The sequence below is a fragment of the Malaclemys terrapin genome, chromosome 15 (assembly GCF_027887155.1).
Source record: "Malaclemys terrapin pileata isolate rMalTer1 chromosome 15, rMalTer1.hap1, whole genome shotgun sequence".
NCBI lineage: Eukaryota > Metazoa > Chordata > Testudines > Emydidae > Malaclemys > Malaclemys terrapin.
This window is the reverse complement of record NC_071519.1, coordinates 34,837,957-34,850,092: the sequence shown is the minus strand read 5'-3', so window position 1 is coordinate 34,850,092 and position 12,136 is coordinate 34,837,957. Positions and strand designations below refer to the sequence as shown.

The 12,136-nt window shown below is 44.1% G+C and overlaps 1 protein-coding gene across 4 annotated transcripts in view; it reads left to right on the top strand.

Annotated features, from left to right (window-relative positions):
* Positions 1 to 11,904, top strand: part of HYOU1 (hypoxia up-regulated 1) — a 29,689-nt gene extending 17,785 nt beyond the window's left edge. For 3 of the 4 annotated variants that reach the window (XM_054005842.1, XM_054005844.1, XM_054005845.1), the window contains exons 17-25: positions 252 to 443; positions 1,535 to 1,731; positions 2,962 to 3,049; positions 3,617 to 3,739; positions 4,176 to 4,309; positions 4,726 to 4,810; positions 5,284 to 5,536; positions 6,618 to 6,701; positions 8,014 to 11,904. In XM_054005842.1, coding sequence (XP_053861817.1) covers positions 252 to 443; positions 1,535 to 1,731; positions 2,962 to 3,049; positions 3,617 to 3,739; positions 4,176 to 4,309; positions 4,726 to 4,810; positions 5,284 to 5,536; positions 6,618 to 6,701; positions 8,014 to 8,075 — 1,218 coding nt within the window. In that variant the 3' untranslated portion in view covers positions 8,076 to 11,904. The remainder of the gene's footprint in view (positions 1 to 251; positions 444 to 1,534; positions 1,732 to 2,961; positions 3,050 to 3,616; positions 3,740 to 4,175; positions 4,310 to 4,725; positions 4,811 to 5,283; positions 5,537 to 6,617; positions 6,702 to 8,013) is intronic. The other variant, XM_054005846.1, reaches the window with a different exon arrangement.
* Positions 11,905 to 12,136: the final 232 nt, after the last annotated feature.

Sequence of the window (12,136 nt, the reverse complement as noted above, 5' to 3'; positions counted from 1 at the left end):
CTGGCTGCTCCTGTGTTGTTGCCAATAGGAGTCTCAGTTCGCTTTCCCAAGCATAGAAAAGGGTTGTGGTTCCAAGGTGATATGATGACTTTCCTGAAGTCCTCATTGGCCTGCCCGCTGCCTATCCCTCTCTTGTAGCCTCTGTGCCACGTTGAACACCAAGCTTCCAGTATGAGCCTGCCCTCTCTGTGTAACACATCTGCATGATATTTCCATGTAAAAACTGTGGCATTTTCCTCCCTGCTGCCCAGGAGGAAGAGGAGAGCCAGACAGAAGCAGGAAAAGAAGAACAGGGGGAGAAACAGGATCAGAAGGAGGGAGAAGGAACAGTGAGCGAGGAGCAGGGGGAAGAGAAGCAGCAGCCATCTCCAATGCAGGATAAAACAGAAACTGTCCCTCCAGAAGCAGAGAGACAGGAGGAAGGAGAAAAAACAGCATCTCAGGTGAGCAGCTGACTCTGCAAAGGGAGACTCCCTAAAATGGTGACACTGTGCTGTTGTACCTCAGGACTAGAATCTGACTGGAAATAATGGGGGGAGGGTATGAGAGATTCTACCCCATGTGCGCAGGCTGAGCACCACAGCTTTGTTCCTGCTCACTATCTCTGAAAATAAATCCCTAACTGACAGGCCACTGAAATACAATCCCTGCTCCTTAGGGGCAGAAGTGGGGAGTGACCTTCACTCAGGGTCTGTAGCTGAGTGTTTGGAGACTCCTTGCCAAAGTTCACTTGCATTGTTGGAGTTTTCCCTGCAGAGAACCTTTTCCCTTGACACTGCCTCATCCTCAGAAGGATGTGTTCAGTATTGCTTCCCGTTGCTCTTCAGATTCATATCAATCCACTCTCCTTCCAAGGCCACTTTATATTTGTTCCTCATCCTGCTGTGTTGTACCTACAGTGCCATTTTGAGCTGGTAAGTGCAAAGCTGTTGTGTGCAGAAGTCCATGAGAGGCAGTCATGCACTGTTCTGAATAGAAATGGGCCCTGCTGTTTGCAGCACGGGACTGGGAGCTGAGACTCCTGGGTTCTGTTCTGAAATCCCCATGTAATCTTGGGCATTCAGTTAATTTTTGTTCCTTGGCTTCCATGTCTGGGAAGCACTAAGGCCTTGCCTTAACAGTGGGGAAAAAAGGTATGTTGATTTTTTTTTTTTAAATTCTTATTCCAATTAACTACCTGGAAGTAAAATCCTAGAGAAGATAGGACAGTTTGAGATTCTCACACAAGCAAGCAGGGTAGGGTTAAAGAAAAAGGAGTACCCTTGTCTTCACTAGGATTTTAGCACTATTTAACTAACTAGAGTTAAGTATACATCTTTTTCATAGCGGAAACAAGGTCTCTCAGCCTGTGAAGCATTAAGGCACAGCAGATCCGCAAATTATTTTTTATAGATGTAGAACACTAGCTTAACCCTGGGAGCTCAAATCCACCTTACCAGGTTCTTGTGTGCCTCTCTTCAAAATATTTGTTGCAAGTGAGATGGTACTGCAAATTGGTTGTTTTATTTATCCTGGAGTTGCTTCTCTGACACAGGATCCCAAAGAAAAGGAAGAATCCGGGAAAGAGGAAGAAATGTCCAAAAGTCCTGGTGACAGCACAGCCACCAAAATGGAAGAGAAGAAACCCAAAGTCCCCAAGAAGCAGAAACTTGTGGATGAGATTAGTGTGGAGTTGGATGTCCGTGATGTGCTTGACCTGTTGGAGGAGGAGTTGAAGAGCTCAGTGAAGAAGTAAGTTTGAGGGGAGCATGCTGAAGTGAAGGGAGTAGGCTATGGGAGCAGACTGGGCTGGGGCACAGGGACTAGAGTGAGCAACAGATTCTAAGGTGCATGTCTTATTGAGTTCAGGTCATGTGCAGAGATGACATCACCTTTTCCCATTCCCAGAATGAATCTGACTGTAGTAAACATTGCAAGACTTTGCTCACCTCCACTACCTGTATTGACCCTTCTCTTGTCACCATCCTTCTTTCAGCAGCCCTTTCAAACAAACTAGAGGTAAATGTCCCAAAAGGTGGCAAGGCCAGAAACTCTGAATGGCAAAGGGAGGAATTGGGATAAATGTGCACAAGAAAAGGGTCAGTTCTGAGACTAGAAAATGACAAGAGCTGGAAGTGGAGACAGCGCTGGCTGTGTGTGTGTTGGAGGGAAGGTTAGATCTGCAGTGAGTGGCTGGGAATCCCAGATGGTCTCTCTACGCCCAGTGAGGTGGGGGGAAGCTCAGCCTGGCCAGTTAACATCACTGTAGCCAATAATTTTAAACTTTTCCATCTTCGACTCTGGTCTTGTGAGCTCCTGTGGAGTGGCACCCTGGCTCTGTGAGACATTAAAGATCTGTCCCTGTTGTATTTGTAACCATGTTAGTGACAACAGTGTTTACATGGTCCCCTCACCTCCACAGTATGGACAGGGATTCTTCCCCCAGTCCCCTTGGTGATCATAGTAGCCAAGCCATACTATCAGTGCCCAATGAGTCTAACACAGCTCTTGGGTGGGAGAAGAATGAACAGTGTTCGGAGCAGTACTATAACTGTTATCATCTCTCTTGCCATAGTTTTCATTGACGTGTTTCAGTGTGTAGCCAATGAAAATTTGGGATGTGTGTGAGGAAAGGTGGGTTGCCCTAACATGTGCAGGTAACAATAGTGCGGATGGATTTTTAAGGGGGGCCTTTGGTTTAGAGGGGATTAGGGAGAAAGTTTTAGCCAGTCAGTACTCAAGGAGAAACATCCTGAGCACTGAAACTAGAAGAGATCTCTCCTGATTTCCCATCTTTTGGATTTGACCTTAAGACATCTAAGTGTATCCTGTAACTGGCCTGGCCTGGATGCTGATGGGTTAGTTAATGGTTTCTGAGTGATAGGTACTGCTGCCTACAGAGATCCCTGTCTGCAAGGAGAACATCATCCCCTCTTACAGGTGCTGATATTTTTGCTTATTTCTGGCCTCCTTGCACTTTAGACTCCAGGATCTGACAGTCAGAGACTTAGAGAAACAGGAGTTGGAAAAGTCAGCCAATAGCCTGGAGGCATTCATCTTTGAGACCCAGGTAAGAGCAATGAAAAGGGTTGAAAGCTTATGAAAAGCAGGTGGGAGAGGTTGTATACTGTCAGGGCTGAGTGGCTGCAGAGGGTTATATCTGTTTCAAGGTGGGGAGCGGTTGCTTTGAGGAGTTTATCTGTCATCATTTTGAGTGTTCCCTGTCCCACATGGCTTTGGGAGGCTTCTTCAAGACAAATGGGACCAGATTACGGCTTAGGCAGCATATTAAGTCAAATCTCTGCCTGCATAAAAGCTTTGTATATGCTGTCCCCTCCTCTGCATGTCTCAGCAGCATCACGCTCTAGCTGGAAAGAAACTCTAAGCAGCGAGGGCAGGAGGAAAGCGCTTATTCTACATGTGAGGACTTGTCAGCTTTCCCATCCCACTCTCCGCTGATTGAAGGAGCAGGAGGACAAATTTGGGGTTTGAACTTCCACTCATTAGCATGGAGCAGCCCAGGAGTCCTACAGTTGGTTGCAGCTGCATTCTGTCAGGGGGTTGAGAGAGATTCCTTTGCTGTCTGTGCCTTCCCATTAGTCAGCAATTAAGCTGAAGCGACCTTTACTCTTCTCAGGACAAGCTTTACCAGGAGGAATATCAGTTTGTCTCAACGGAGGAGCAGAGAGAGGAAATCTCAAGAAAACTGAGTGAAGCCTCCAATTGGATGGAGGAGGAGGGCTATAGAGCCACGACCAAGGTACTGCTGCATGGAAGTAGGGTGTCAGTTTGCACTGAATTGCCAGTAGGTGGCAAATAGACCTAGGCTTCCTTGGTTTCTTTGTTGTCCCCAAGTCAGGAAAGGTGAGCTTTGATCTACTCTGGCCCTTTTGCTCTGGGACTTGGAAACCCTTTTGTTAATTTGCCCAGCACTGAATTGCACAAGAATTAGCCCTTCCCATCCCTGTTGCTCAACCTCTTGGAGCACATAAAGCAGTTAACTTTCCATTCTCCATATACAGTGTCTAGTGCTGCAACTTCTGTTAGTGTACAGGACTTGTGCATCTGATGGGCACAGCAAGCAAAACTGCTGCAGCTCAAGCTTCTGGGATTCACAGTATTTCTGGGATTAAAGGTTTGGAGCAGTTTTAGATGTCTGATCAGTTCTGTTCCTGTCTGTTTTCTCACACTTGCAGGAACTGAAAGAGAAGCTCTCTGAGCTGAAGAAACTCTGCAGGAGCCTTTTCTTCCGTGTGGAAGAAAGAAGGAAATGGCCAGACCGCCTGAATGCCCTCGAAAATCTGCTCAATCACTCCAGCATCTTCCTCAAGTAAGAGTGAGACCTTGAGGAGAAGATTTGAAGTTGTGGGTGGTGCAAAAAGTGCTGCATGTGTTTGACCCACTACTTAAAATGGAATCTGGCCTGCTAGCCCCTAAACCCGTAGAGGAACGAGGCTGGTATGTGGCTCCTTCTAGAGCCTGACAGGCATTTTAGGGAGTGTGTTAATAGAAACACTCAAAGCCCATATGTTACTCTTCAGAACAAAGAGTATGACATCCCATGCATACTGCAAAGCACACCCATTCTCAGGAGGGTCAGGACTGCCTTTTTCCACCCCCATACAACCATCCTAGCAAACCCACTTGTGGGCCAATCCCATGGTAAATTTTTGTCACTACTAAATGTGATTGGGAATGGAATACAAAACCCCCAATCACCTGAAATACCTGGGTCTTGTCTTTCAGGGGAGCACGAATGATTCCAGAGGCCGATCAGATATTCACAGAGGTGGAACTGAGTACCCTAGAGAAAGCAATCAATGAAACTGTGGTAAGTGAAGGGGCTGGGGAGCCCATTCAGGATGTGTTGTTGGATAATGTGATCAATGTCACAGCTAATGGATTTACCTTCACTTGGGGATAGGAAACAGAGGACGTACATCCTCTCCTCACATTAGGAAAACCTCTCTGTTTTAATACTCCCTGCTACCAAACTTGATTGCATATTGCTTCGGAAAAATGTAGCGATTGGAGATACAGCTGGTTCATGTGCAATATGGGAGGCTAGTGCCTTCCCAGTAATTAATATTTGTACAGTTTTAAGAGCAGCCAATGGCACTCTTGTTCTCTGGTCTTGTAGAACTAAGAGGCTGGCGGATGTGGGGGTGGAAGCCTTGTTGACCACGGGCAATTAGAATGCCCAGGTGCTATGTCTGGGATTGGGTGTTTAAAAGCAGTAACTCATGTAACCAGGAAATAGCAGCATATTCATGGGGAGAGATTAACCCTGGGCTTTCCTTGCAGACTTGGAAAAATGAGACACTGGCAGAACAGAATAAACTTCCTCCCACTGAGAAGCCCACCCTGCTGTCCAAGGACATAGAGCTGAAGATAGCAGCCCTGGACAGGGAGGTGCAATATCTTCTGAACAAGGCTAAGTTTGCAAAACCCAGACCCAAGAAGGAAAAGAACACCACAAAAACTGATTCAGGCAAGAATGCCACAGCTCCCCCCGACAGCGAGAAGGTTATCCCTCCCAAGGAGGAGAAAGGAGAAGGTGAGGCACACTCAGGACAGGCAAGTGCTCCTGTGAGCATCTGATATTATTGAACCACCAGGTATAATGTTCTCTCAAAGCTGTTTGCACTGAGCAAAAGGAGATTGTAATAAGAGAAATCTTTGATAAAAGCGGAAAAGCTGCTGATCCTCCTAATCAGGGAATTACTGGAGAAAGCTTGGTGAAATATAGCATGTTCCAAGTGCTACTTCTGTATCTTCTTTCATTGACATTTGTTTGAGAAGGTGTCCAAGTTTTATAAAGCTCATGGGAGGGAAAGCGTCTGCCTTTGTGGCTTAAATAGAGCCTGGAGAAGAGACCGCCTTCAGCACCAATTTGGTCTCTGCTCCCCACTGTGAGGCACAGCCTTCCTAAGAGGTGACATCTTGCTCTGGATACCTGCTGATTCTCTGCTACCTGAGTGGTAGCCAGCTGATTTCAGAGATTTCCTAGGTCACATCATTAGGGACGCTAGGATTTACAGCTCTCCTGGCTCTCAAGATAGATGAGGTCTTGAGTGCCTGGTCCCTTTATAAAGATCAAACCACTCTGTCTGTGGACAAAGCTCCCCTATGCTAGCCCTGGTTCCTGTAGCGGGATATCTCAGTCAGGCTCCAGCCCGTGGGATGGCTTTCCTGCACAACTCTCAGAACTCCGCCTGGGACTGATCTTCTTCCAGTGGCTGTTGGCAAGCTCAGAACACAACCCTAACCCCACACACACTATTTGGACTGCTCCAGAGTTGCCTCTGGCTGCTCTTGATCCCTGCTGAACTCTTCCCTTGTGGCTTGCTGCCTGATGCTTCCTCCGCTTTGCTGGGGTACTTCTGTGTTTTCTCAAAGTGCTCCTATTGACTACCCTTACTGACCATCCCATTGGCTTTCCCGGGATCAATTATGAGAAATTAGTAATGTTCTAGTGTTGGGCTGCAATTGGTTCACTTACAATCCACATTGGCAAACATTTTTTCCTGTCCAGTGTTTCATCTGTACATTTGATCTTCTATATCAGAGCTAGGGGAGGTGTTGGGCTTGACATACTTGTATGACCACTTGTTGCACATCTCTCCCCCATAATACAGATAAACCTGAAGATGTCAGTCCAGTCAGGGAACCTCCCATAGTCGAGGAAGCAACTCTAGGTGATCAGTCCGGACCGGACACAGGTAGGGATTCATTTGTGCAAGGAAATGGAACTCAGTGACTGTGGATGTCTGTAGCCCACTGGTTGCAAATCTCTCTCCATTTCTGTTTCCCTGCAAATGAACCACAGGGTGAGAAGGAGCCTCTGGCTGCTGAGAAAGTGTCAGTGAATCAAACTTTACAACTGAAAGGGCCAGCTACAGAAAAACGTCTGGGATGGAATGGTAGCTGTGGCTCCTTTAACACTACCGCTAGAACTGAGGAAGGGGAACTGGTTGTAAACCTTGCAACACAGACCCACCTAAAGGGGTCACTAACTGATTTAAAACCTCAAACTGTCTTCTTAGGGCTATTATGAAGACATGGTTACATCTGCTTTAGAACTTTTGGCGTGTTCCAGCCATTGTTGGAAATGGGACGTTGGCTTGATTTGATGTGGCAATTTAAGTTCCTGTGCGCTGAGGCTGAAGGACACTATTGTACCTAACTAGGGGACTATTATAGTGGTAGTGTGTCCCTGAAAGGATCAAAACCAAACTTCTACAACCTAACCAACTGAAATGTTCTCTTGACAGTTTTTACGTTCCAGTGGAAAGTTCTAAGGGACTTTTAAAGCAATTGTTCCCTGCAGCATTTGGAAGTCAAACACTACAGTCCTGTGCTAGTGTGTGAGAACCTGCAAGTGACCATAAACAAGGAAACTAATACATTTTCATTATCCAAACTGAATTAAATGTATACTTTAAGCAAATAGTGTAGAGCGTAAAAAGTAAATTAAACTCTTAAAAATTGTTCAGCTCGAATAATCAAGGGATTGTCTATAACATGGGAAGGAAATGTATTTTCCAAAAGCAACTTTTAACCTGACAGTGTGACTCTAAATAATATCCATGTGGCAAGATATGTGACCATGCTGGTTTACCCCCTCAAGGCCTCCTTTTTAACCCACACAGCATGGGTGAATCTCTGTCTCACCTTGGTATGTCTGCAACTTGCTGTTTTTGTTCCTGTCCTCACCAGTGCCACCACCTATCAGATAGAATTTTTGGGCTACTCAAGGGCCTGATTCTGCAAACACTTACACATGAGCAAAGCCACTTATGTACATCAGTGTTTTAAGAATCAGGCCTTGGTGTCTAATCATGCCACTTGTAGTTGCTACAATCTAATACTAGTGCCCAAGCATACCTCCACAACTCTACAATCCCCTGTTCTGAGTGTGTTGAAGTATTTTAATGTTTATATTATAGTAGCGTCCAAAAAACACATTGTATAGCATGCTTGTCACTTTATAAGCATAATTTCACTTTATTTTTGTTTCTGTTTATTACATAGAACCTGAGAGTGAGAAGAAGCCAGAAGCTAAAGAGGAGAGCAGGACGAATGATGAGTTATAACATCCCTTGAAATTTCTTCTAGCATCACATCTATTTATTTAACAGGTTTTTTTTATAATGGACCCATTTAGTTTCATGTTAAATGGAACATGACAAACAGGCTGACAACAAAATGCAATAGAGATGTACATTTTTTTTTTCTCCTGGGAATTTCACTGTTAATTTTAGTGAGTGAGTTGGTTTTTTGTCTTTGTCTTTTCACATGTTTAAAGATGACCATGTCCTCACTGAAGACGCGGAGTTCCAGTACAGTCCAATTGAAGTCACCAGAAGTGGCTGTTTTTTTTTTTTTTTTGGTAGATTAAAACAGTACCAAAAAAAGCCTGTAAGATTTAGGAAATAATTTGGCACGAACAGTCTGGGCCGTGCCTCATCTGGTGAGGATGAAGGTGTTAAAGTATCCCAGAAACATGTCACAGAGCTCTTTGCAAGAGGTACTGAATTAAGGAAACAGGATGCTGTGGCCAACAGGAAGTATATTCTCATTTTGATGCATGGGGAAGTGAAATGGAATTTGGTGGGGAGGGATGCTCCATGCCTTAGGATGAGGATTTCTGTTAGTTTTTCATTAGACTAGTGCTGCTAAAGCCATCTCTTTGCCCTTAGTTCTGTGTCAGGCAGAATTTGGCATCAGAGAATAGGGACCTAAAGGAAGATGTTGGGATTTGGTTCAAAGTTTAAATATAAAATAAAAGGACCATAAATTGCTATTTGGAACACTAAAGATGTGAAAGAGTATTTGATGATGAATCTCTGACTGCAACCAGAACAGCAAATGGGAATAGGTTTTAGATGAGGAGGCACAGAATGATGAAAACTGGAAAAATCTATTCTTGTTAACCTCCTCCCCCAGTGTCTTGTGAAATCAGACTGGCTTTGTTGTGAAACCTCTTGTCTTCAGGGATGGTCTCATATCTTTTTGGAAACATTCATGCTGCTAAAACATACCAGTGAGATCCTGACCTACTTCATATGCAAGCCCTTGTGAATGTGCATCTGACATTGATCTCCATTGGCCTATTCAACCAAAATAAAAAATACTCTTCCTGATGTTCTCTTTAAAATGCTTTTGTCTGTTTTGGAAAGTGGCTTACGGAATTCCTTAAACTTTCTCTGACTTTTTTACATTACAGTTCAGAGCTCTAGTCCCTCCCAGCACTTCCCAGCAGCTATGTTTTTGAAGATCACAGTGCTATCAGTGAATCCATCAGGGCGCCTTTCTCAGTACTGCTGTTTTTCCAAGCCCAAATAGAACTTCCACTAACCATTCAGATTTGTGGATTCCTAGTGTAGCTTTTCCTCTCTTATGGTGCAATCTCTCACTCAGGAGCAGATAAGCAGAGGAAACACATTGTCTCAAGGGTTTTGCACCCCACTACTGGTGTTGCAAATCAGCTTGAACAGGCTTCCTCCTGAGTCTTCTCGTGCATCTAGACAGCAGGAAGGACAGATAACTGGACCTTCCAACGCTCCCTGCCCAGGGCCACTCTCAGGCTGAACTCTGTTCTTATAAGTAATCCCATTTGCACAATTAAACTTGGTTTTGCTGTGTTTTAAAGTCTTGTTTTCCTCTGCTGTAACCAAATTCCTCCTTCTCCCTAATCAACCCAGGCTCCTCTCAAAAACTAGGACCCACTTAACTTTTCTTATAGGGACTGCAATTTTCCCATCCTCCTACCTTAAACTGTATCATACTGCTCTTCTATCCAGGAGAGGTCTCCCTGCCATCACCAATACTATCTTTCACAGCATCTACACAGCAAGCTACTGTGTGGAAACGAAACTCCTCCAACTTGTTGGTGCATCAGAGAGAGAGACCAGAAACTTCTCCATAAAAGAGATCTTTGGAATTCAGACACCACTAGGACAGCCTTTTAGCCTATCCCTTCCATCTCTGCTCATGTACTCTCTTGACTCCCAGTAACACGCTGCATTCAGTTCCATTTCATAACCTTGTGTCAAACTGCATTGGCTCCCCAAGAATGTCACTGCAGGCAGGAGACTGCTGCAGTGAGAGGTTAAACTTAATTATATAAGTTGGTTAATAGCACTTGAATACTGAAGTTTTCCTTTCAAAAAGCAGAAGAGTAATCATGCTGCAGTTGAATGGAAATAAGTGTACCTAGGGTGTGGTTATGGATGTTTGTGGCCCTTCTGTGGTCCTTGCGCTGTAGTGAAGACATCAAATCTTCCTTTGGATGGAATCTCATCCCATCAAGCTGCATATATAATGACCTCTGCAGTCTGATCCTTGGTAGCAGGCTTCTGGTCTCATTATTAACATTGGCACTCAATGGTGGCGGTAGGGAAGTTTTGTGGATACTATTCTGAATTGCTGTAAGTCCATGTGTATTAGCGTTGTCTGCAAATGTCTTCTGACAGTCTTTCACCCTGTGCCTGGAGTCAGCCCTTCATAACAAGGATGAATAAACCAATAACTGCTCTGGGTGCCCATTACAATGTAATATAATTTTACCCTGGGCATTGCATTTCCCTGTTGTTTCTCAACTGTTTACATTTGTGTGGTGATTTGTCAAAAATGCCTCTTGTTTGTACAGACTGTAGCTAAGCTTTCTGCTTCTGCCATTGAGCATGATGGCCTAAGAATAGGTTATATTCACCTTTTGGGGGGTAGGGAGTGGAGCTGTAGTGGGATTTGCAGTGCATTTTACAAGTTGGTTATGATCAGACTTGAGCTGCAGGATTCATGATGCTGTGCCCACAGCAGTGTATACTCCGTGATTGGGAATAACAGCAGGGTAGTTACAGTGTAACAGGGTGGAAGACTGATCTGATTGAAATGTGCCTTTTGGGTGAACAGATGACAGTATGGGCCACAAAAGGTCATATTCTTCCCTCAGATACATGTTTCCCTGAGAAGAATGTGACCCTCTGTGGTACAACTTGTTTGCCCATCTTCTAACCCTGACTTTCTAAGAACAGTTAAAAATAAACATCAGGTGAAGTAAAAACTGATGGATTCACACGTTCAATGCTGCAATTCTTATGAAGTTAAATCTCCTGTGGAGTGACGCATGTATAGGCTGCAAGACCAGAAAGCTTGTTTGGCTGGGAGAAAAGACAGTTTAGAAAAATCTCTAATAAAAAATGGTTTTATCTCATCGCCCTCTTCCTCCTCTGCTAGAATTGCACACACTGTAGATATGATTAGAGCAGCAATTTTTTGCATGCTTGGTCTTGTCTTTAAGTTGTGCGTTGTATTGATTGATTTTTTTGTTAGCTGTGCAGAATTGAAAAGATTAAACACACACAATAAGGCATTTAGTTTTGCAAATCTCAGTGTTGACCAGAATGTGCATTCTACTGTGACTCTTGAAAAACCAGCCTGAATCAAATGCAAAGTTTTAAATATTCAGCATTCCTGGAAACTTTTTTAAGGTGTTCCCCTCCTCAAACGTGGGTGGCTGGTATTAGCCCTGATTCCTCTCTTATGGCAGTGAAGATTGTGTCTCCTTTTCCACCTTCACTGGTGTGAACTGCCTAAAACAGAACCAAGCCCAACCCAGGTGATATTTTGGGTTCATATCAAGTACTGATACACCATACCCCCATCTGTTCAAAGATATGCAGCGCTGTGTATCTGTGGTTTTTATTTTTCATTTTTCTTTGCCACATTGGTGGACACTCAGCCCTAAAGTCCTAATTCTTTTCCTTTCTATTAGCATTTCAGGTACTTGTTTGTACTGAAGCTTTGGTCAGTTTTATTAACTTTTTTTTACATGGGAGGAAAAGGGCAAACTAATTCAGTTGAAATGTACTTGCTCCATTGTTAAGAAATGGTTTCAATAAAAGATTTGCTTTTCTACAATCATCTTTTTACAATAATTTTTTTACATCTCTTAAGTTGAAAACAATATGAACTGTGAGAATACTATCTGAATCCATATTGCCAATTGCTGTCTGTTGGGAATCTCTGAATCCATTCTGTTGCTGGCTGGCACTGAACTTCTGCGCTCCAGCATGGTATGCCATACTGCCAGAGTTCCAACCTTTTGGCCAAGACATGACTGGGTTTCACCATCTGTGGCCACCAAAGGTCC